At 40.2% G+C, this 26,311-nt stretch overlaps 1 protein-coding gene and 1 long non-coding RNA gene across 3 annotated transcripts in view; one reads left to right on the top strand and one right to left on the bottom strand.

Annotated features, from left to right (window-relative positions):
* The window catches only part of LOC105675435 (uncharacterized), a 48,949-nt gene extending 38,688 nt beyond the window's left edge, over positions 1-10,261 (bottom strand). Inside the window, exons 1-2 of one of the 2 annotated variants that reach the window (XR_010890423.1) lie at positions 9,144-10,261; positions 8,284-8,398 (exon numbers count right to left, since the gene is read on the bottom strand). This is a non-coding gene — a long non-coding RNA (uncharacterized lncRNA). The remainder of the gene's footprint in view (positions 1-8,283; positions 8,399-9,143) is intronic. The other variant, XR_010890424.1, reaches the window with a different exon arrangement.
* Positions 10,262-10,421: 160 nt separating this feature from the next.
* heca (headcase) overlaps positions 10,422-26,311 on the top strand; it is a 157,281-nt gene continuing 141,391 nt past the window's right edge. The window contains exon 1 of the mRNA XM_012372595.2: positions 10,422-12,123. Within this exon, the coding sequence (XP_012228018.1) occupies positions 11,360-12,123 (764 nt within the window). The 5' untranslated portion in view covers positions 10,422-11,359. The remainder of the gene's footprint in view (positions 12,124-26,311) is intronic.

Raw genomic sequence — 26,311 nt, 5'->3', positions numbered from 1 at the left:
TCCTCCATCCATTCATTCGCGTCCCGCAAAAAAAAAGGAATTAGTACATCTATCCTACGCGCGGTCACGTCTCGGTATTTCCCTTTGAAAAATTTTAGATACGCGACTGGTTTATATCGCGCGTAAGATGAATGTGGGCAATGAAATACGGATACAGACAGAGCAAATCAGAGAGAACGTGAAACACGCGATACGAGTACAGCACGGAAGCCGTCGAGGTCTGACCGTGCGCGCTGATATGTCTGAAAGAGACCGAGAGCAGATGGAAGTAATATATCGTCAACCAGATTTTGATAGTGCCGCGACCGGAACAAGAATTCTTTACGACTTAGTCGACGAAAACAACGTCAGCTTTTCTCTTAAAAATACGTACGAAAAAATTGTTATTTATTTTCTCACTTATCATGATTTCTCACTTATCATGATTTCTCACTTCTCACTTATAATTATGGACTTACCACGGTTTCTTAATAATTCTACTAATCGCAAATAAAAAGTACTTCTGGTAAAATTAATTCTGACGTGGATAAAGATGGTATTAGTTCGTCGAACATTGCATTCACGAATAAATGTTTTGACGTAACGTTTTCAACGTAACGATGACGTAACGATTACGCGGTCGCATGCAGTTTCACATCGTTACAGCGACGACGTAACGAGTATGTCAGAATTCTAGAATGTTCGCGAAACGAGCTCGAGCGCGATTAAATCGGGTGGTAACCGAATTTCTTAATTAATGGTGTGCGCGCGCCGCGGGAGCCGCGGCTGTAATTAAATCCGCGTCACGGCGGGATACGCGGACGTTAGCGTACATAAATCCGTTCGCTTTGTAATTAAAGTGCGCACCGTTTTCTTCGTGCCGGCGCAACGTGGCGGAGCGAGCGTACACTGTGAATCACCATTGCACATTTAACGCGCGCATGACACGATTGTGGCGTGTGTTGCACACCGTACCGGAAAGGGGGAGGGAATTCAATAAATACCAACGAATTCATTTGATAGCTGAAACAAAAACTGGTAACCACTTCCGCTAGATTGTCGACGGTAGTTAGTAATTAAAGAGAACTGATTGCTGAAGTAGTTGCTGTTAAATGGCTATTAAAAGCTTTTCATCTGCTATTTTCAAGAAAAAATTGTTACTAAAGTATCTTATTTTCTAAAAATATAATAATAAATGATAGTAATTCTTTCAAGAAGAGAATGTTTTGAGGAATAATAAATATTTTATATCGTACTAACGTCATTATTTGAATCAAGTAACTTTTGGTTTGCTCTTAGCTTCAAACGAAGCACCGCAGTGGATGTTTCATGTCGATAAACTGCACCTCTGTGTCCTATTGTATTCTCTAAGCAGCGTGAATCATTTAAAGACGGCGAGCCGTAAATGTTTTCGCACGTGCTACGGGTTTCACGAGACGGACGCAATTTCAAGCGGAGCGAAGAGCATTGTACTCGGATGAGAAGTCGTCACAGCCGATAATCCTTACGTCAGATCAGTTTAAGGATTTAGCCTATTGAGATACGCGCGTCCCGATTTACTACCCTCTACAGTTTTTTTTTTTTTTTCTTTCGACGCGTGAATAGCGAGACGAAGACACCGCGCGCATGATCTCTCGCAGATGCGCGACACAAAGGGGCTCAGATTGGACACGTATCTTTCATTGGGGCAGCTTCCAAGTAGTGCATACATGACAACGACGGCGGTGACGATGATGGCGACGATATATACAATGAATTCCACGTCTGCCCGTGGCGTCTTTGTCGCGACGACCGGTCGCGCGCGCAGATTTCGCCTTATTTCGGAGCGTGAAGCCGCTGCTGGCGCGGTAACCCAGTTTCGCCTGTCGACAGATATGCCGGAGGCGTCGAATCCGACGACGTGGGCTTTGTTAGAAACTCCGCTCGTGTCGAACTCGCTCGTGTGTTCGCGCCAAGGATGATCCGTCTAACTTCGCGTAACACGCTATCAAGCGCAAACCGGATTATCCCGCAACTTGACAAACCCGTGATAGCGTTTGCTCGTTACCGCGCGCAGAACACGGAGCACTCTCGAAGGTGATGGCGCGTACGAGAAATTATCGCGAATACATAACTCGTGTTTACCGTTGTAATACAAATTTTGCAACTGTCGTGTAACGTTAATAGTTTCTTTTGGATCAGTATTGACGTAATCAGAAACAATGTAATGCAAACAATTTTTAAATATGCAGATAATATACGCACTATGGCTTCTCTTTTTTTATCTTGCCGTTAACTTAGAACAAATAAATGTAATGTAAATTGACTTTCTTGAAGTAATTATGTAATTATTTATTAAATAATTACATTAAATTTAAGATTAATAAGTATCTGAAAATTTATATCATCTCAACATTATTTCAAAATTATATTTCAATATTTGTTATATTATATATTAAATATGTTTTTAAATATTTTTAAACATTAAATATATTTCTGTATTATATTTCATTATATTATTTCAAAAATTTTCTTTCGTAAAAAAATTATTTTATTTTTATATTTGTTATTACGTTTGTATTCCAGATAGTTACATCAGCTGACGTCACTCATGTTTGAAAAGATTAACTGCAAAGATTGTATAACTAAAATATAAAGGTGTACAGATATCAAAAAGACAATAAACCTATATCCAAATCCTAATCCATCATACGATTCGTTATCAGATATCATTTATTGATCTCTCCAGATTATGGTTTTTTATCTGAAATTTGTGACATCAGACCGACTGGAACAACATTTGCTACTGTGAATATCAATATAGAGTTAGAATTTTCGCGCAAATTGCATCATTTTCCCACGTATATCGCGATCTACTAGCTTAACAGGATGAAGTCTATTCATGGTATCTTCCACGTAAGCCAAATGTCTATTTCGAAAGCCGATGGACACTGTTAAGAGCGGGGGAGGGGAATGATTGCGAATAATACGACGATCTGTGCGCAAATGTTCTCGTAGATATACAGTGGTAGACCAACTATCGGAGTTGCAGCGTTATCGTTTCGCTGATAGCTGGCACTAGACGCGAGAGTTACGTAACACTTAGGGTCAACGTATCCACTGGCTTTATGCAATTGCATGTCGGTATGCTATGAATAGCTCTCCCAGCCAGCGACGGCAGTAAACCAACTTTACCGCGAACAAGTCGACGCACTCGGGTTCATATAGATAGTCGCTTAAGAAAATTCTATTTTTGCGTCGCGGCGTGCAGCTTGTAAACCACTTAATTGATAGATTATCGATTGGACGAAGCGCGGCGATATCTACGATAAAAATTATGCTTTCTATCCTTATGCATGATCGATTAGACACGCTTTAAGCAATCTTAATTTAGATGAAAAAAAAAATATCTTTTTTTACTTTCGCTTAATCTATTTATATCCGAGCGTACTGTTATGTTGTAACGTACATTCATACTTTGGCATGCTTTCAATTTACATAGACACATGTTCGGATATCTAAAATTTTTAAGATGCCGCTACGCACTTCTTACAAGCAAATACAATTTTTGGTTATTGTTAGAGTAAAAATTTATTAACGCAAATAATTCTGTGGATAGATGTGCAATTAAATGTCAATTAGATTGCAGTTACCGATACAAAGCACGGTTTTTCATGAAATCATGTTGCGACTGTTTATTGCGCGAAAGTCGATAATTAAATCTTTTTATAATAAATTGTACGTGAGTTTCTGCGCGTACTTCCCGTTTTCAACAAAATTATTTAACAAAGTTAATTCAACAAAAGTTATTTAAGGTCACGTTAAATTGATAATGTTTTACGAAAGTGGACTTTATCGCAGTTTTGCTCGACGATTTTTGTTCCTGTGATACATATCAGTGCACAGCTTTGCGAGCGCACTTTAAGAGGAATTGTCGGAGCACAAAAAGACATTAGCTAAATCACTTTTCTTGTTCGAAGGAAATAGCGGCATTGTGCTTCGCGTACTTCCATTATCGTCGTCTATTCGTCTTGCATTTCGTGTGTCGCAACCATTGCAAGTATTTGGATCTAAAAATTAACGTTAAATCTACAGCGCGGACGGAGAGAATATCACGTTTTAAGACAGAATTTTAACTCATTCCATCTTATTTTATTTCTGTTATCAAATGTGGCCATTTTATAAATCAGAGCTCTTTAAAGATGGCCGAGCGATGTTCGCAGGTTTAGATTGCCCTTATTTTCGGAGGGCGTGGTTATCGACCGGCGTGTTTAAAGACCGTTCAGTGGACCATTGAATGTAGATACGTCATGGCGCATCGCAGCTATATCACGAGAACGATTATGCCCCTTATTCAAGTACAAAGTAGATAGCGCGGTATCGATCGTAGAATGAATCCGACCCGCGGGGGAGGGTGGAACGCGGAGCTTTTCAAGGGGCTCGAATGCGGAAAGTAGAACGTTCACGTGGAAACGCGGATGCTTTAGGGTTAAAGCAGCGGCGTCGAGAAGCGGAGCGGCCGAGTTCTCTCTGTGAAGGACGCGCCCTGTAATTTCCGATCCCGACGCTGGTTACAAGCGTAACCGGGGACACGCCGGGCATGGCAGAGCACGATGGTGGCCCGGTAACGGTGGTGGTGGTGGCGGCAGCCGACGGTGATGGTGGTGGTGAGCGCGGCGGCCGCCGCCGTCGCCGCCGCCGCCGCCGCCGCCGGCAGTGGAAACGGGGGTAGTGGTGGTGGGTTTTACGCGGGGTAGAAACCTTCACGAGGGGGATTGCGCATATACGACCCCTGCTGCCGGGTGCTGGGGAAGAAACCCTGGTGGCCTGCGAGTGCAGCGGGCATGCGCAGCCTGAAACCGAAAGTGCACGCCCACCCGTGGCAATGCCGCCCCTGAACCTAGACCTACACCCCCGCTCTCTCTCGTCGGCACCCCAACCCGATCAACCCGGTGCCCCTAACCTTCAAACTCCAACCTCTAACCAAGCGCCACTCTCTCCCTTCCCTGCCCCCCTCCCCCCGTCCACCCGCCCTCTTTCCTCTCCATCGCGAGCCAGCTATCCCCGACCGACGCTGTTCGTTCTATTGCGTAGCTGCAAGCGAAGCTCCCAGGAAATACCACCGCGCCCTCAGGACGCACGCGTGTACGCCCGGGAGTGAAAAATTAATGCGCGCGGCAGCGTAACAATAACGACTTGGATTACGCGCTTTATTGCATTTCTGACGAGAATGGATGTTAATGCAATGCCGTAGATCCGATAATAGGAATCGTGCTCTCTTCCTATTCCTCTTCGTCTCGCGGTACGCCGGCCGATTTTGCCGTCCGTGAGAATTTATGAAAAAAACCGAGCGGCACCGTGCGATTTTCGCGACTTTCGCTACCGTCGTAGACCGCGTGTGTAGCGACGAAGTCTGCTTTGCCTAATTCATGTCTACGACCACTCGACATTAGCATGCGTTTTTTTTTTTTCTTCATATCGTATATCTGTTCGTAAAACCGATGTATCGTCCGTGACTGGCAACTTTCGTCGATAATGACGCGTGCGAATTTCAAACATTGCAAGTTTATCGCTCGAGTTTACAATCGACGCAAAACACTTTGTCAGCGTTATTGTTAAAACTTAAATCAAACGATACTTTTATTTTATCGCATCGCGCTGACGCTACGGCGCAATTCGTACGTCGTAGTAAACAGGATAGGAAGGAGGAACCGAAATTTTCTTCCGCGCAATTGTCTCGACTTTTGAACCGTTCTACTTCTTCCGATTCACCCTCGAAGGGCGGATTTTTAATAGCGCGTCCCGGGTATTTCTTAATGCGCAAACGGGGATGGGGGTACGTGTTCTTTTCAATGACATCTGGTTCTTTATACATCCGAACTCGTCTTTATATCCGAAAAACTCGTCTGCCCCGGCGCACACCTCCCCCTCCGGTTCCCCTCTTCACCATGACGTATGGCGTCGTATGTACCGGCTTAAAGCCTCATTCACGGTCACCGTCCTAGAAACCCTAGAAACCTGAACCGATCAAAACAGCTTTTTCATGGGGAGCCCTCTCGAAAACGCTGGATTATCCTTTCTCGGGTACCCCGGGTAAGCAGCCAGCAGCCACGGTTCCCTACCGTCGCGCCTAACCATCGGCGAAATTCGGGAACCGACTGACCTGAATTCCCGCCGCTTACAAACGCCGCGCGCGGCTCACGCAGCTCTTGTACAATATTTACACGAGCCGATACAAATGGCGAGGCTCCACCACGCCGGCGAATCAAATTCGTCCCTCTGACGTCACGTACAATGTGCTCGAGTGTGATGTATAGGCGTCTACTATAGTCCGGACTTCGTTATTTATCGCCATACCTGGGTATTTATTACAGAAGGATCCGCGCGTGAACGGAATATTCTCGGAATACGTTGTCGAGATTCGACGGATTCATTCCCCGTACAGGATCCCGATTATTTGTCGATGCCTGTGCCGACGCTTGAAAAATCTCCGTGATATGTCAAATTGATTCGTCAAACGTGAGGTTCGATAGAGTCTTGCCCAAACTCCTTACAACAAAATTTAACGCGCCGTTGATACTCTTTTCGAAACGCTAATCTGTTGAAATAATAATAAATTTCAAGAAGTACCTATTATGAATTGTCATAACATTTGAATCGTGTGACATTTCTGACAGATTGATCGAAAAACTTACAATCATTTTGGAAAACGCTTGCGATGATAGGGAAACATAAAATTTCACACCGCCAGGTGCTGTGTGGCTGGTATCAAAAATTTTTTCACGTTATTTTTATCAACATCCGCAATTTATGGATCTGTGCCGTATGCGAATTGGGCGATCTCAAGTTTCCTAACAGCTTTACGATCGCCGATAAAATTATGCAATGTAATCTAATACGTATCTCGTTTCGCTTTGCCGCTGCGACGTTGGCCTGGTGCGTAGTTTCGGTCCAAAACACGCAAAGTTACACACGGGTAAACATAATCAATTCTACGATTTATTCCGTATGGCTGAACTACGTGGGAATGCTATAAAAGACATTTCGCGTTATGCGTGAATGCACTTTATACGACTTTGCAATTGATTTTATGATGAAATAATTGTAGATAAAGATGTTTATGGAAATATGGATGAAAACAGGGGTTGTGCAATACGTTTATAATTGAGGGGCCAAAATGAATATAACGGCCAAATAAAATATTTTAAGCTTGCAGGCTTTATAAAGTTTAATTAATGCGCGCGCATTCTCATAATAATGCGATAAATATTGCATGTGAATCATTTATTCACCAACATTACTGATGAATACTTTATTAAATTAAATTACGATTGTGTCCAATGTGATAGAATATGAAATAATAACTTGTCTATAAAAATAAAAATAAATTTTTGATCGGAGTATTAATTATACATCTCATTATTAAGATATTATATATCTTATACGTACAAATTTCGCGATATATACGTTTGTGTTATTAACTATTTATTAATTCAGTTTTTATATATTATATACTCTTTTTTTTATACTTTATAAAATAGCTCAGTAAGCAGATGTAAGCATATCGAGAATTATTATCTGTCATGTAACCATTTTGTCGTTGATAGAAATATATCGGCAAACTTGACAAAGTATCAGCTACCGGAAAGAAAAATCGTTAATGCGTCCGCTCTTCGCGTATAATTAAGAATGCTTTATTCAGTACAATAAACGTCAAAAGAAATCTCTGTTGTTAATGATGCTCTTTTTTTTTTTACCGATAAGTCGAACGCTCGATAAGCGTAACATTTGCATGTTAAATCAGAACGTTGTTTGTGCAACTCTCTCGCTGACACTTGCGATAACACGAGTCCGCGAGAGTGAATCGTGAAATGACGAACGACAACGCGCCTCCGATTTATCATCGATAAATTGCTTTAACAGCGTATTTGCAGATATAAATTTCTCGACAAATACTAGATATAACTTCGGTATCTCGCTCGAGAATACAACACTGTGCTTTATCAATACACACAATATACACGTTTATTTATTTAGTCCTATTTGCGTGTCTTGTCATCGTAGCTATAGTTACATAGTATCTTTGCCGAATAAAAATGTCAATGAGTGACTCGAAATCTATTGTCGAGGACATCGAAAATAATTTATAATCCGAAAGACAAGTTTGTGATCGCGCGATCGCAATCTGAACTAGTATTTGCATCGGAAGGTCTAGTTAATCGCATCGATCGCTTTATACGAGTTTCTACAATATGCAATTAGCATAAATCGACATTCTATGGAAATTTTGTTGAAATAAATGTGCAAAATAGTTTCAAGACTTACCGGGACGACGAGCTGAACTCTTCTGCGTGTAAATATCTCTCGGTCGTAACTATAGATAAATAATAACTGTCGAAGGCTGCGTGTCCGAGTCTCGTCGACATTGTCCAAAGAAAATCTGTAAAAAGATATATTGAATACTTTTGTAATCTAAAACAATTGAGAGAATAAAAACAAGAGTGGCAATATTTTTTCGTTAACTATATAGATAGTAAACTCGACCAGACAAGTTTCAATATTTATGATGTCAACAAGAAAAATTTGCCGTGTTTTTATGGCTATATAAAACTCGTAGGCTGATTTTGCCCGGCTTGAAAACGGCTGTTTCGTAGTGCAATCCAGTCCATATAGATATCCTATGGTCGTGGCATTTCGTGAATTTATGACGTACATTTCGCGGCGTTTCACGGCACGTAGACGCGTAGACGCGGGGAAAAAACATAGCGCGCGTAGACGATTAAGTGGAAGATATTTTCTTGTAATTTCTGTTAACGCGTCGTGAATCACCCGTTAGAGCGGAGAACGTGAAATCATTCACGTACACCCGCTCGCGTGAACGTAAATAAGCTGCGGTTAATGTTTATCATAATGATAACGAAAAATGTAACGAAAAGAATCTAGAACGCAGAATAATATCAATTACCATTTTAATATAAAATTGTAATTACACGACCAATACATCGATATTATTCTCGAGATAAGAGATGCAAAATTTTAGAAAATTTAAGAAATATGAGATTTTTTTATTGCTACCAGATAGTTTTACGATTGCATCTATAAAAAAGATAAATATATCGAATAAACTTCTTTCACAAAAATACTGAGAGAGAAATCTCACTGGAACACAGAATTTCATATTCTACCTGTTTGTCGTATACGGATGAAGCGTTGTCACGTTTGGAGCTTTTCCGTCGCATCATGGCTCCGTTTTCACTTTATTCGGGCTTTAAAGCTCTTACGCGAGTATTGTTTGCGCGATATACATGGCAACGAGACAGAAAGGTAAGCCAATGTCAGAAGGATATGAATATGATAAGAGAAACTGGCGAGACGTGTACAATGAATCTAAACTCATTTGACACAGCGGCAAAAGACAGATGAAAATTATGGATTAGTTTCGACATTGTCAAAGAATTAAACGCTTAGCACATTTTAAATTGCAACGAATTTGAAGAAGCATTCGGAGACAGCGAATAAAATGTTACATTATTTATAGAGAGCTTTCATAATGTCATACATAAATATTTATATTTATTCAACATTACTGATATTTATATAGTCATAAATACTTGCAACTCAAATATTAGAAAACTTATTGTTACTTCAAAAAGGCAATAGTGATATTCGAAGAGAATAGTGTGCTCCATAACCTATATTCAAACAGCAAGAATTTATATATGCTTCATAAATATGTTGCATTTGCTTTGTTTGCGTATCATTAAACATATTGTCTTATTGTTAGTATAATTCTTCAAGAAATTATCGCGAAAGAGACATAACCTCATAATTACCTCTACTACTAATTTGAATTAGTAATTTGCGCGTGCAATTTCCGAATATGAAACAAATACGAGAGAGGCACGACTTCTGGCGTCACCTTCGTATGATTCCTCGCTAAATTCGCCTGGGCTGCGTATCGCGAAATGTACATGTGCACACACACACACACACACAAACAGGCCACCTCGAATTATATTCGCGCGGGGCTGCTCGGCCGGTCCGGGTTCGAAAAGTAAAACGCGTCGTGCGTATGTACAGCGGGCGTGTGTGCGCAAAGGAGCGAACGAGACGCGGTGAGGAAACGAACGAGACGGAAACTACGCGATACCGGACGGTCGTGCGGCGGATGGAAAGAGACAACGTAACGCGAGAAAGAGAAGAAGCGCGGGCGTAGCAGGGAGCGGCTGCATGAGCGCGAGAGAAACAAGGCGATATCGCAACCGCGGTGCGGCAGCGTGCGCCCGACCGGAGGGACGCGACAACGGCGTGCATCGATTGGCGCGCTAGCCGTGACCCCCACCATGGTGCTTTCGCTTTCACCCAATGGGGCCTCACTTTCGCGCTCGCCCGCGTTCGGCGCCACGGCAGCCGGCACGCTGTCGTCGCCGGCTTCTCTCAGTGACTGGTGCACCCTACGTGCGAGCGAGCGTTTTTCGTCGTGGTGCTCGTCCGTTTCGTCGGGAGAGCAGAAAAAAAAAGAGAGAACGGAAAGAGAGGAATAGGAGAGACAGCCTCGGTGTTGTGTGTAAACGTATGTGCGCGTCCTTTCTTTATAACCTGGCACCATTTGCTCGTTTAGTGTTCGTTTAAATCGTCGCGGCGGTTCGTCGTGAAACGCGACGCGCGCGCGCGCTCTCTCCGTCGGAAATTGCGTTGCACGCCGGCGGCGCGTTACCGGCGCCGGTGACCCTGACATTCGAGGAGCCGGCGGGCGAGAACACACTCGTCGCCTCGCGCGCGCAGGAGCAACATCGTGCTGTATTTTGAGTTCGGCGACGAGCAAGTGAACGAGAATAGAGACGTGGAAGAACAGTGATCGCGAAAAATAGTGCACGGACGAACGACAAGATTCACGTTCGGAATTCGTATCCTACGAGAGACTTTTGCGTTTTATCGCGGCGCGGTGTGTCGCGGTCCAGCACGGTGACCTTGACTTCGATGCGCCAGCGCGTCGACGGAAACGTTAAAGAACGTCACGTCGTATTTCGTGCGGTGTTTTTCAACGTTGTGCTCGTCGTATCGCGCGAGCCGGCGATCTTGCTGTGACACGTAACGACGAATGACCTTGACTCTTCGGGCAGGCGGCGCCTTGATTTCATCGAGTCGTGAACCTGTCGGACGCGAGATCGGTTTCTGCCGCTTGATCTCACGTCTTGTTTGTCGTCGTGTCTCCATCGTGCGAGGTGAATCGATCGAAGATGAAGAAATAAGACGGAACTGACCTTTGTGATCGCAACGAAGCGCGTGTTCGCCCACTTGCACCGCATTATCTACAATTTTCGAGCCTACCGCGAGGTCATTCATCGAAAAACAACGCCCGAGAATTAGTGGAAGAGAATACACGCAAGTCCGGGCATCTATGGCACCGCGGCGTCACGCCAACAGCCACGGCGGCGGCCTCCTGGAGAACGGGGGCGGCGCCGGTGGCGGTGGCGCTGGCATTAACGATCCCATGGACAACTTATTAGGTCCAAGCCAGACGACGCGTTGCTGCACACCGACAGGCGAATGTCTACGAGGTGACAGCCTCATTCGTCTGAACGCACTGCACGATGCGGTCAAGGTAACTTGCAACAATGATAACTGCCCGGTCGGCCAGTTCATGCACCGCGAATGCTTTGACGCCTGGGAACAGACGGTGCTGACGTATTTGAAGAGCTGCGGTCGCGCGCGCAGCTGGTCCGAGCGTCAGCGTCATCAGAACCTCTGGACCAAAAAGGGTTATGATCTCGCGTTCAAGGCGTGCGGTTGCCGCTGCGGCCGCGGCCACCTGAAAAAGGATCTCGACTGGATGCCGCCCGGTCTCGGCAACGTGCCCGGCAATCGTCCCGACGAAAACGAGGCGAAGAAGAAGAAGCGGCGCAACCGGCAGAACACTAGACCGAGTTTGGCCGTGTCGGCTGGCCCGCCCAATCACGGTAATCACGTCGTCGCCGCGAACGGTCGCGGCACCACCGAGGCGCAGATGATCGAGTCGGGTCGCGGTAGGGCCGGTTCCCTGTCATCCAGCACCGGCTCCAGCTCGCCACCGGCCACCAGCGAGCCTAGCGTCAGCCCGCTTCACCAGCCTCAGGCGATCATGAAAAAGAAGAGCAAGGTCGATTTCTTCAGCGACCGTGCTAGGTAAGTTCCTCTTATTCTTTATTTACGTTAACGATAACGTTGAAAACTAAGCAGAAGGCTAATTATTAAGAACTTGACATGTTTTTTTTTTAATGTGGAATGTCTGTGATGTTATATTTATGGTATTGCAACTTTGATAAAATTTTGACAACTTTTTAACTACTAAACACATTTTTACATAACGCAATGTTTTTTAAAGAAGAAACTGTTATGAAACGTGTATATTTTAAAAATGCTGATAACAATGCTGATTTGATACTTGAATTTAATTTCAATAGAAATCATTGGAAAAAATGTTATATGTGATAATTTGATATTTCTATTTAATTTTTTCGATCAAAAATAGAAAACTGTCGATAGAGAATTTTGAACAAAGGTTAGATATTTTAAACAAGGAAAATTTTGCATTGTGAAATGCGAAAGAAATGCTTCGAACTCGTTTGCAAACTTTTGAAAGGAATCTCACTGTAGAAAGAAAAACCGAATCTTAGGATAAAAATGATAAATGACAAGGAACACGTTGAGAGTCGTTTTCTCGCGGCAACCTTCGTCGCGCGTTGTTGTGTGGGTGGCTTCTTCCGGGGAAGACGACACCTTAAAGCAGACGCGTGAGAATGAAAGCCGTAAAGACGCTGCCAGGACTTGCGACGTAATTTATAAAAGCAAAAAACGAGAGACTAAAAAAACTTGGAGTTTGTGGAATGCGTGGAAAATATTATTTACAATATCGATGCTTGTAACGTGAAAAATGGGCGTGGCTGTGTATGAAGAGATTGATCGTGTTTTATTAGTAGTATTTTTTTAAATACCAAATTTTTTTTAATAGAGAGCAATTTTTACAAGAGTTAAGTTTTGAATTTTAAACGATCCAAAGTATTTTCTACTTACATTTAAATATATTCATGCTATGCAAGAATAAACGCGTGGGCCACAAGAGTAAATCTTATTTCAATGCGAATGTCTGTGTGCAAACACATGGCTGCAAAACTGGATTTGGTTGCTACTTGGTTCCTTCTTACGTAACTACATCCCACCGACCACAGTTAATCCAACCGTTTCTTTTATGAGTTTGTCGCTTGCCGCGTTTTATGATCTTCAAATATTTAGATAAAAACGTACCGCGCGATTTTTGTCGCAGCAGATGGTGTCCAAATGATGACGACATTCTCAGAAGATGATATTGCTCGATTCTCAAAACTATAGGGATAAGGCGGAAGTTTTTAAGAGACAAAAAAGGAAATATTAAGCAGCCTTCATCAAAATTGTATCGTTGTTGACGTTTGTGTGCGCTCGAATGTGTGGTTAAGATTTACGGGAGATTATGAAATAGTGTTCGGCTTCTCGTAGAGATAAATTGGTTCCGATTCGTTGCCCCGTGAAATTCGATAGCGAATGTTTTTGGGGCCAGGAAACGATGTTCAATTTTGCGCAAGTTCGAAGGCGGTTTCGATCGACGGATAATTCGCTCTACTGACTTTTAATATTAATCATTGCTTACTGACTTCGCGGAACCGGTTCGCGCGCTTTGAAGTTCTGAAATATGCGCGTAGCTCGCGACTTTACGGCACTTTGCAAAGATCTTATGGCAAACTGAAAGTTTGAAAAGTCAGAGTTTAAAGAATGTTTGAAACTAATCGCAACTTTGTTTCTTCGAGAGTTTACATTTATATCACATTATCTTAGAGCAACTTGTGTGTGTTAAAATTTTAAAATTGAAAAATTTATATTTTGCGAAGCATTATGCCGTCCAAGAAAATCGTAAACGTATTTCATAAAAAAATGTTTATTTTGATTGACGCATATTAAAATTTTATAATATTTATATTCTTTATTTAGCCGTTGTAGCATTTGTATAAAAAAAAATACTTTATAAGTCTGAGATAATTTATGAAACAAATGCTTGTAAAGTTTGAAGCATCGACAGTATTTTCGCTACTTTTGATATTACAAGATGCAATTTGACAAATAATAATTTACTTTTATGTTCGACGAATTTATTCGCGACGATGTATTTTATACCAAGGAAATAAAAGAACGTTATCGATAAACGAAAGAAAGGCGATTGTTCGCGTCCGCGTTGTCGTAAAGCAACTCTCTAGACGCGCGTTCAAGAGGGCATGAATGAACGCGCCGTGCCGGTCCGTTTTCTCGGCGATGTTGCGAGTAGGTCGCTCTCTATAGAGGCGCACGAGTGTATATGTGTGTATTAGGTTGCTCTAGACCTCTGGTAGAGAGCAAAAGACGAAGGGCAGCGAGCGAACACACGACGATTACGATAGCGTTCCACCCATAGTACGTACGCGCTCTTCGTGTACTGTATGCATCCTATATATAGATGCAGCCTTGGAAACCTGTCCTATTTCTGTTTATGTTCCTTCAGTTCGACGGGTCGGGAACCCTCATGGGCCTCCTTCGCCGCGTTGAACGCGCTAAATTTTTGCAGACTTCTGACCTCTACCACTCGTATACTCGATTAACTCGCCGTTACTCGCGTGTTTCTTTTTTTCTCAATTGTGTTTTTCTCAATTCTCAAGCGAATATTTTACAACGTTACATCTTTATTATTACAAGGTCTATTAAAATAATAAATATTTTTATTATTTAATACACAAAAAAGAATTGAAGAATTAATATTTTAATCATAACGAACTAATGTTAAAATAGAAATAATCAAAATAATTATATAATGTAATATTATGTAAAATTTACTCACTGGTCGATGTTCTTCTGCATTTGCATTTTTGTTGACTTCGCTGTTGCTTTAAGAAGTATGCACTTATATGGCACTAATTTATCATTTGCGATTGGTCAATTTACACAACACGTCGACACTTTACAAACGCGATACATTTTCAATGCGAGATAGGATTCCGAAACAATCTCGATCATTACAAGCGCGAAATAATTCGGTCCATTGATACATTTAGCATCGTTGCGACAATATTCAGTCATCATCACGTCGATAATAATTCGGCATTACGCGAAATTGGTCGATATGCTTTCGTATGAATAAACAATACGAAACACAAAGATTGCTGGTAACTTTGTTCGACACTTGTGTAACTTGCGAGATACGTTTAACGAATTCGGAAAACGAAGGCAACTTTTAGACGGATGTCCGAAGATTCGACAAGTAATATTCAACATGGCGCGATGAGTGCGATTGACTTTTACAAATACCGTAGGACGGATGATTGAGTTAGGTTACAATGTTTCACGCAATGAGTGCGGTTGATTTTATTCTCAACGATCGTTGAGAAATGGATAATTGCAACTATGCGTGTATCAATTAACACTTCGCGGCGGTTATTCGATGTTGAATTCGATATTTTATTTGTTGTCCACGGAGTTCACTTTGAGTGAGAAAAAACGCGCGTGAAATGCAAACTGAAATTAGCTCCGTTCGACACTCACGCCATCATCCTATGAACTAATAAATAATGTAGACGTACAACTGCATTCGCATCTTTTGGTCATAACGCATTAAAACATATTTTGTCCATTTGTAACCAATCAAACGCGTTTTAACGAAACGACGCGTATTTCAAAGCATATTAGTACGTTTCATAGCGTAAGATCATTCGCGTACGAAAGTTGGTAATACTGTGCGGAAAATATCAACGTATAACAATCAATCGGTTTCGTATTAACGGTAGTGCTATTTTTTACAACGATACGCAGTCGTACAAATCTAATATTTAACTGGACTTCGTGATGCGTCTTTTCTTAGTTGTGTTTACCATCGCGGTCGATGCGGCGCAAGAGCGTTTTGTTTTGTTTACCTCGAGTTGCTTCCGAGTAAAAACATGGTAAGGCATTTCTCGGAATCTTTTTCACTCGTATAATGCTAGATTTATATCAGTATCACCTAGTCAAGTACTGAGAAATTGTAAAAACAGAACTTTTTTTCTTAGGACATAATAATGTAAATAACAATTATAGTTTATTTAACATAGCATATATAAATAGTGACTTATGAAGTAGCCGAATGCATATATATAATTAGGAACAAAAAAGTTGTAAGATGAAAACTGTGAGGATAATCTTATTATTTTTTACACTCGTATGTTGATTAATAATAATTAATAGTTCTCGTGCCTCGACTGCGTTTCTTATGATTGTCTAGTATTTTCATTTCCAAGTTTTTATTAATATATTCTACATACTACGTAATCTTGTGTTGATTTTTTTATGGCTTATATTCGTAGAATCTGTTACATATGTATCATAGATTGGGTTAGGTGCAACATTAATCAATTCAAAGATTCAAGAATAAGCAATCATCATGTTCTAATCGACTCTTCCGAAATATCTTCGTAAGAAGTAACCTCATTCCGATACTTGACGATTCGATGAACAGAATGCGACTTAATTTTAGAAAAGATGCAATCGCTATACTTACGTACTAATTAATTCTCCACGACGATGGTTCGAATTCAGTACTTTGGACATTCGTTTACATTCGAACATCACCTTGATTCGTTTGATCGATAAAAAAATCATTACTTAGTCAATTTACGGACTTTTAAAAACTAGAATGTATTTTATACTTACAATTAGCGCGAGTAATATTGCAAATTAATATAAAATATTAACTTGAATTCGTTGCATTATATTTACGATATTCGATTATGATTATAATATTCGATATTTAAACTGTCATATGATTTATTTTTTTATGTCACGTGATGTGGCATCCATTTTGCAGTTGCGTCACTTAGTTCACTAAGTAATGGCGGAAAGTACTGAACACGAACAAACATCTTCCCGCGTTTTATGCGTTTTGTCACCAAGGTGATGTTCGAATGTAAACGAATGTCCAAAGTACTGAATTCGAGTCATCGTCGTGGAATATTAATTAGTACATATAGCAAGCAATTGTATGTCTTTTCTAAAATTGTGTCGCATTCTGTTCATCGAATCGTCAAGTATCGGAATGAGGTTACTTCTTACGAAAATATTTCGGAAGTGTCGATTAGAACATGATGATTGCTGTTTAGTAGACGAGCGAATATAATCATGCATGCATCTAATTTGTTTAATCGCGCATATCGCGTTGTATTGAACATCGCTAAATCTTTAGCAAATACTGCCATAAAGTTGCCATCTTCCGAATTTGTTAAATATATTTCAGGAATGTTGAGCAAAGTCACTGGTTCTCGCATTTTTGTATTATTTATTTCTTTGAAAGTATGTCTTGGTGTGTGATTGCGTGTTGGGAGTTTGGATGTATTAGTAATCGACATGATGTTAAAGGCAAGTTATAATTAGCTTTTTAAATGATGTTTATATTGAGCATTTTTTTAATTCACAAGGCTACTTCATTGAACATTGTCGCGACGCTAAATTTTTCAATGGATGTAATGAGTTCGCATTTGCAATAATTCAGCTTGTTTTGAAATTGTCGCTTTGTGTTGAAAGTGTATCACATTTTTAAACTCGGGAGTGTCGCATAAATTGACTAGTCGTGTGTGATAATTAGTGCCATATAACTGCGTGCCTCTTGATCGGAGCAACGATGAAATCAATAGAACGCAGTAGCGGAATATTGGTTGGTAAGTTAATTTCACAAAATATTATATAATTAATATATGACATTTCGATACTATTATGTTATGTTTAAACTATCAATCTTTCATTTTTTGTGAATTAAATATTAAAAGAGAAATATTTTCTTTCTTGAACAAAATTTGAACAAATAAACAAATTTTATGCATCAAATTATTTTACATTTTTTCTATTAATAACCATAATAATGAAATTTTTATGTTTTGTACAAACTATTTAAATAATTTTTTAAGAATTTAAATTTAGCTATAAATACGAAATATCTCATGAAGTGTGTTATATAGAGAACAAATTACGAGTTAAGAGCATATTTTTTTAGAAAGTTTTTGCACAACTTTTAATTTTTATAAAATGATTATTTCTTATTTATTTGTTTTTTGGAAATACAGCTTTATTATTAATTATAAGATTCAAAAGATATAATAAAATCTAATATCTAAATATAAAATCTTATTTAAATAATTCTGCAAGTTATATCTGGATAAAGTTTAATTTGTTGAATTTTTTTACATAATTAATACCATTTTTGGTATAATTATGTATTGATAGAGATATTTTGAATTTAGAATATAAATGAATATAGTGCTACTCAGCACTGTTGTTTTTTATCTTGAATTAAATATAGAATCGCTCAAATATAGAGAAGTTAGATTATAAATTTTGTGTTGCTGGTTCGTTTTCGTTTCGAGTGCGGTCGGGCGATATCCGAAGGCAGCGGGTGCATGCGTCGATGCAATAGTGAGTTTAGGTTGTCCGCGCGCGGGTAGCACGACAGGACCCGTTGGAATTGCATGTGTTGTATGCGTGTGCGTGTGTGGGGGCTATACGCGCGATTGCTAACGTTAGCCGACAAGGGGAAGAAAGAGAAGAAGATAAAAGGGAGAGAAGGGGAGAGGAGGATGCTTGTAACCTTGACCGTGGCCACCTTCTCAGGGCCACCGAGCGAGGAGCAGCCTGAACGCTCTAGCAGCTTCCAAGGCCAACGGCGTGGAATCACGCCACCACGATGCATTTAAAGAGGCAGAGAGCGTCGAGAGGGGGATGCTGGTAAAAACCGCGTTTGGTTACCTACGGTTTGTTCGCGTCATTGAAAAAATTTGTTAGCTTCTGTATCCGGCTGCGTTAGATGGCTTGTAGATTTCTTGGTATTTTTGTATATTTTCTTTCTTGCGGTTAAGACTTCTTTGTGTTCCGCTTGACACTTTCCGACGCACAATTCTTCCGTCTTTCTAGACAGACTATTTGTATTTTTTTGTTGTGATATATTCTCTGATAGAAGATTGTTTAGAAAAATAATAATTGCAATTAGAATTACACTTAAAGTGAAAAGAATGTGTGTAATCTTTATTTCTATTTTATGATTTTTAGAGTGATTGAAAAATAATTACAATTAATTTTTCTAATATGATACAAAAGAATTTTTTTCAAATTGTGTATGCTCAATTAATTGATAACATATATTATTAAATTAATATTTATAATATTCAAGTTTGCCAGAGTGATTTTTCACATTTTAAGTTTTGATAAAATATTTATTTTAACTTATATATATAGAAATAAATAATATAATAGTGCATTCGATAAAAATTCCGAATATTAACGTATTTTTCCAAAATAATCATTCATTAATTTAAAGACGTAAAATTTTATGAGTCTGTAAATTTTCTGCATGAGCCTTCTTTGTTTCGGACATTGTGCTTTTATCCTTCTAACACATTTATCACGTTTTATGTCCTGCAATTAAAAGGAGTAGATGCGAACAAAGCGTAAAGGTTAATTCACACATGCGTGGTATGTGTGTAGCACACTCGGGATTTTCGACTAGGACTACGTTGCGTACAATTGTGAGTTTATCCTTAGCTTAAATTTTATAGGTAGTAGTTGCAGTGTGAGTGAGAGCTTGGTTCGAGATTAGGGTATCGCGATGGCATAAACGTTGAATTCTGAAAATCGTTATAACTCGTACAACGCGAGGGTAAAAAAAGATGTGAAAATGTTGAGAAGGGGAAAAGTGGGAAAAGATCTTTCAGCTCTTCCGTCTATCGCGTAATATTAGGGCGCTATTCTCGGGTATATTGTGCCAATTTATATGTGTATATGGTAATAGTTCCCCCTTTTTCGGATTTTTGTTTCCCTCTTCTCCTCCATCCACACACGACTATTACAGCATCTTTGGAAAAGAGCGGCGCGCGATCTATAAATTTTCGCCGTTGCTGGTGCGCGACGAGCTCACTGCGAGGGCTCGGATTTTAACCGAGAATAAATCGCGGACGAAACGTTCCACGGCCATTCGTAGACATTTTATTCCCCACGAGAAGCATCCCGCAAATGTTTTTCTCATGCGACATCTTTCATGCGTAAATATTTATTGGGGGGCGTATTGGGCAGTTTTTTTTTGCGAGCTTATAAATTTCATCTTTATTTCACTCCTCTCGTACTTTTCCGTGGTCCAGTCTAGACATAATGGAGATGCAGGAATGCTCGCAAAACTACTAAAAAAAGTCGCGAAAATCATCTAATAGTCCATCGAATAGTCTGCTTAGTAATCTAATGGCTTTTATATTCAAATATAACGTGATAAAGCAAAGTGGCACAAATTTCGTATAAATCACACAGTTTACAAGGAAAAATAAATATATTAAAATAAATTGAAACAGAAAATCTAGTTATTTTTCCAATTGGATTAATAGAGATCTGCTGTGAAAAATATTTAATTTGTAATATCTTTTATAAGTTGATTTTAATGTATAATTTGTGTTTGCTCGTACAATTTTCTTTTCTATTTCGAGCGCTAATTTCACAGGCTATGTAGTTTCTCTAACAAAACGAGCATTGAATTTATGAGTTGTGTATGCGCGAAATGCGTTGCGGAAAAAATTGCAGGGAATAATATCGTAAATTTATACGATGCGTTCATTGCGGTGTTAGACGTATAAACTTTCTCGAGAACGTCATGTGTCTAGGTTTACGAGATAACGATAAGGTATCTTAAATTGCGTCCGCAATTAAATCGGGTTGGCAATGAGTAAGGGATTGCGGTTCTCAGAAAAATGTGTATAATCGATAATTTTTAGATAATTCTTCTTATTTTTTACTGACTTATCTACTGTTTACGGTCACATCATTCGATTCTTAGATTTTTTTTGCGTAGAATAAATATCATACATTGTTGAATCAAAGTAGTTGCTGTTTCATTTATAGAATAACTTGTGCATATAAGAATACATAAATATAGGCGTTTTATATAGAGATGTTTCTTTAACACAATAACGCTAATTGCAGTAACGTTTGAATTTAATCAAAGGTGAAGCATTTTTGTTCGCATTGCGTGCAAGATATTTGCATTTGCGAAATTATCGATCAATTAGTTCCATTATATTACTTTGTATCATTCAAAAGTGAGTAGCAGAAACGAGAGGAGGTAGTCAAATTGCAGAGCTGTTGATCGCATGTGCGTGATCGTGATTAATCTGTCTATAATTGCAAGCTTGGAACGGACGCGTATGGATTAACACTCGCGCGGCCGACTGCCTTCCACAAACGAATTGCCTGTTCGCGTCGCGCTTATATCCGTTACAAACGCTGATAATCGTTTCTATATGATCACGTCCATGCAATTTGCAGCGATATATCAAACGCATCGATTTCAATAAGCTCCGTTACGGCTTGTGTGAAGCAGATGAAAAACATTTATTTCTAAAAAGGTCTCTCGAAAATAAAATCACTGATATTCTGTATTCACATTCAAATTCTGTTTGATCCCGAGTTTTATTCATCCAATAGTTTGCATTTCGATAATCATAGGCGTAGAATCAGATAACCATTATTTCGAGTCAAATTTCTATCAATACGAACTAATAAATGTTACAATTGAGTGAATTTGATTTTTCACACGACGTCACTGCTGCTTTACATCAATTAGCGCCGAATCCTTTTAAGAGAAAGCGCCATTTACGCTCGTAACCACATTCGCCTTTAGCCGAAACGACATCTCCTGTAAAGAATCGCGAAGTAATGGTGGAAGTAAGCTGACGAGGTGGAGGAGAATCGAGAGAGAGAGAGAGGAGCAACGAGTTTGGGGATTGACCCTGAACCTCGACCCTGAGGCCGAGATCGCCCCAAGGATGCCTTAAAGACGACGGGGCGAGATGTTCCTCCCTCGCGCGCGTGTTTCTTTTTGAAAAAGAGGAGGAAGTTGCTCTTAATTAAATTCCCTCCGAGGGGATACACTCGCCCCCCGCTTTGTCGACAAATCCAACAGAATTCTCGCGTTATTATCGGTTGCGCCCGCCCGTCTTACCCGCTTTTTACTTTTTCCTGAATAAGACATTCCGGGCACGCCAGCGGGCCCGCGGATGTTCCAATTATTAAAGAAAAGCGGCGCGACTAACAAGAAGCAGCAAAATAATATCGATATTCAAAAAGTATTAATAATTGGCTGAAAACGTCGATATTTTTTCTTTAGCAGTATGGCCAATTATATTCTTTTATCGATGATATTGGGTTTTTTAGAGACATCGCTGTTTTTTTTCCTCTTTTTTTCCATGTTTGTCGCGAATTCTGAATAATGAGATGTAAAAACGAATATTCTTCAAAGATACAAGTCCGCTTAATTATAAATTTTCAATACATAAATCATGATAAATGTTTAATGTAAGAAAATTGTTGCGCAAATTTCGAATGTCGATATTACGAAAAGTTTTTTGTCACTCTTAATTGCGAACGACAGTTATTCACAAAGCCATGCGAGATGAAAGGAGAGGATGTTTCTATCCTATTAAAGAAAAAGCGTAATTCGCAATCTTTATTTTTGCAGACAGCGCGTAAATAATTTTCGTACTGTTCATGTTGAAATTATTTTTTTCTTAAATGAAGGCACGTTGGGTTTCTCACCGCGCTCTCGTTGAAGGAATACAAATTTATAAAGGGATTACGCCTCATTATATTTAACATCCGCAGTAGATTGCCGCAAAGCCAAAACTTTTATCTCTCCCTCGGTATACGAGTATATTGCGTTAATAACAACTCCATTTCATTAAAAGCGCATGTTTTGTTAAACAGTTTGCGCGACAAGAAAGTTGATATAAAATGCCGAGATAAAATTTATGGACTATTTTTTTTAGCCAGGTACATTCGATAATTTCGACATTTGCGCATTAAAAGTTTCAGTATTTTTATCCAGCATTCGCAATTTAGAGGAAGTTAGGCGAAGCGTTTGACGCGTGTCATAATCGATGAAATATTTTTTTGCGGGATAAGACGACGCGAAGGCTGAGGTAATAATGAACTCAGTCAACAATTCTCCCGCGCAAGGCTCGTGACAAGGCATGGTAATTACGAGTCAAAAATTAATTCCGTTTCGCATTCAGCTCTCGGATGTTGCGCGCGAAGCGCCGAACGGCCTTCACACGTTGACCCAAACACACGCGTTTTACGCGCGCGCTCACGTTTGCGCGCACGCGTATATGGCATTCGTCGCATTCGTAACGAGCTGTTTGCCAAATTCATGCAAATATGTATGGATCGTACGAGGTGGTTGGGGGGGAGAGCGGGCGGGAACGCGCCTACTCGTACGTCATTAACATTCATGAACTGCAGCCACGCTGCTCTGTCCTCCTTCTTCTATTGTATTTCTTCCGTCCGCCTTTTCGCACGGTTTCCTACCGTTTCGGCGCAGCTTTTCGCGAAGGCGAAATTTTATCGCGTCGACGAGCTCGCTTGCATGCTTAAAGCAGACAATGAGATCGCCATGAATACAAATTGCGTTAGAAAAGTCGAGGTTGTATTTGATCACAATAGATGTAATTTTTAAGCATTGCAATTCGTCGGTCGCATGAATAACGATGGTATTATTTTTGATGGTTTCTGTTTATTATACAATTTGACTTAATTGAGTTTTCTTCAAATCAGCTTCAAGTGTAAAATTAAAGAAAAAGCGTAATTTGCAACACGGAAGAAGATCTGAACTCATTTGCTTCTTTACAGAAACGCGTGTTTTAAGTGAGAGATAAATTCAATAATCGCGCATTAATATTTAACACGAAGATACAGCTATTGTGAAAATAAGTCACTTACAATAGCTTAATTAATTTGTGAAAGTGCATCTTATGCGATGTATCATGTTGCGAGTACTACGCTTTTTAAATGCGTACGTTGTCGTGTATCTAAGTTTCTCCAATGCGGAAGTTAGAACTTGCTCTACACAAATTCGCTGTGTTCCAAGAGAATTAGCGCTTGACTGCGAAAACTAGCTAAACTACCAAATTCCAAAAATAAGCCTCTCGAGATAATAAGCCGAACAGTGTCGCACGTTCCTCGGCGGAAGAGTTTTCGTATCGCACCCTCGACTTTCGGGGAACGGTGATTACTTAAAAATTACATCTCTGGTGTGAGTTTAATTGCGTTAGGCTCATCCGACGTGTGACAGGGCGGTATTACGGCGGAAACAGTGTCACGTTTTTGGTCGGCTTGCCGAATTACGGTAATTAAGGAAATTGCTTTTGTGAAGCGCGCGCTTCTCGAAACTTTTCGTCCTCGCTTCAATTAACTGGTGAGAGAGGCAGGTCGAGTTCGAGTGCGTCTCCAATTGCACTTCACTGTTAATACAAGCACGAATTTCATCTGACGGAAACTTATAATTTTGTACGATTAGTCTATAATCACGGCGCGGTCTGATTTTCGACACTTATTTCCGCACTGATAAGCTTCAATTAAAACAGATATGTTAATTTGTTCATCAATATTTTGAAAAACGGTATTCAATAATTTTGCTAGAAAATTATATCAATAGTCACAGTATGTAGCGAGAGATAATTTAAAATAAGCATTAAACGCGTCTCGCATGTTTTGTATTTGATTTTATTCTGTATGTGAAATAAAAATCAGATGCAGCGTCAACGTGATATGAAAACAAAGCAGTTATTTTTCGCACTAAAATATGCGCTAAATGTAATCCCACGATTATCATGATATATTGAATGTGATAAATACGAAAAACATGAATACGGAAAAGTAATATATTCATATTTTATGTATTAAGATCGATATCAGAAATCGCTTTTGCATCGACAAGACTTCCCAATGCTGTAACGGGTTTTTTTCGATGATAATAATTCGTGCTGACCCGCGTGACTCGATCCGGGCTCGAATTTCTCGTTGAAGATTGGACCCTCTCATTGTCTCGACAGAAAGGAGAGGCTTCGCGGTATTATAATGTTACATGAGCGTGTTACGGAATACGCAATTCGATACCAGAATATCCTGTTCTCATAAGTTGGTAAAAATACATTAGATATATGTCAAAAGGCAAGCCGCCTTCATTTCGCGATGTCATTATCTTAATTTTTGAACGAGTATGTTGGAAACGTCAAATCAATTTTTTGCCTTAAGAAAAAGAACATTAAACTGTCACGATGACATTATACTCTTTTATATATTATAGTATAATATGCTTACGTTTTGTAAGGTATAATTTAAGAATTTACGCAAACAAAAAATTAATAAAATGGTTTTCAACTTTTTTAACGCAGAATAATCTGTACATTTGAACTTATATTTGCCTTCGAATATTTTTATCTGCAGTTTTTTCGTCTGCAATAAATATCTCTTGTCGAATATAATTAAATAAAATGGCGAAACAAAATTATTTTCTCTTGATGAGTATTCGTCAAGTCTTTACATATCTATAATACTAAAAAGAATTAATTGAGAAAAGTGAAATACTAAAGTGTCGCGAAACGAAAGCATTATCAGTCGCGCAAACGCCTCGCACGCGCTAATCGAACCGAGAAATTCCCCGGCGAGTACAAACGTCATCAAAGTTGACAAAGACAGTGGGAATGTATATCGCGTCGCAGCCGACGAACCCATCGACTTCTGCTTCCCGGGAGGAAAGCAGTCTTGTATATTCCAAAGCTCCTTCGACGGCGCGAAGTTCTCCCGCAGGAACCACTCCCGACTACGGTTAAATCTCAATCTCGTGTCCCCTTCTTTCTCTTCCTCCTCACCTGTGTTTTCCCGCGACTCCTCTACATCCCCTTTTTCTTGAGACGCGAAGTCGCCCGCCGGCGGAAAAGACCCGGCAGCGGATGCTGCGACAAGAAGGGCGACGGGGGGAGGTTCTTACAAACATGTTCGGCTTTGTATCGTGTCCGTGCAACTCGCCGGCTAAATCACCGACCTTAAAGCGCCAGCCAACTCGTCCCGACAGCGCCCGAGATCCTTATTTACGCGATCCCGTTATCTTCGGTCGCCTGCTCGCGCGCGCACTCTTGCATTTTCCGCCCTCTTCCGCCTCTCTCGCCCTGCCATCTTTTAGCGTCTCGTCGGATTTCTCGAAGGTGAGAGTTGAGGAGGACGAGGAGGACGAGGAGGAAAGGAGAAGAGAAAGATTCGCCGCCGCGCCTCCTTGCATTCGTATGTATGTTTGTGTGTGTACTTTGTGCGCATGAGTGTGTAAATTATTGCGGTCCCGGGGGTGGTTTACTGCTAATTGGTTTGTTAACGTCGTGTTTGCCTCTTCCGAAAAAGAGAGAGCGAGAGAGACGAGCGCCTCGATTTTCCTCGCGTGCACAATACACTATTCTGTTCGGCGCTCGTATGCAGTTTGCGGGTACGCGCG

This window comes from Linepithema humile, chromosome 5 (assembly GCF_040581485.1).
Source record: "Linepithema humile isolate Giens D197 chromosome 5, Lhum_UNIL_v1.0, whole genome shotgun sequence".
Lineage (NCBI taxonomy): Eukaryota > Metazoa > Arthropoda > Insecta > Hymenoptera > Formicidae > Linepithema > Linepithema humile.
The sequence above is the reverse complement of the archived record's forward strand: the minus strand, read 5'-3'. Positions and strand labels throughout refer to the sequence as shown.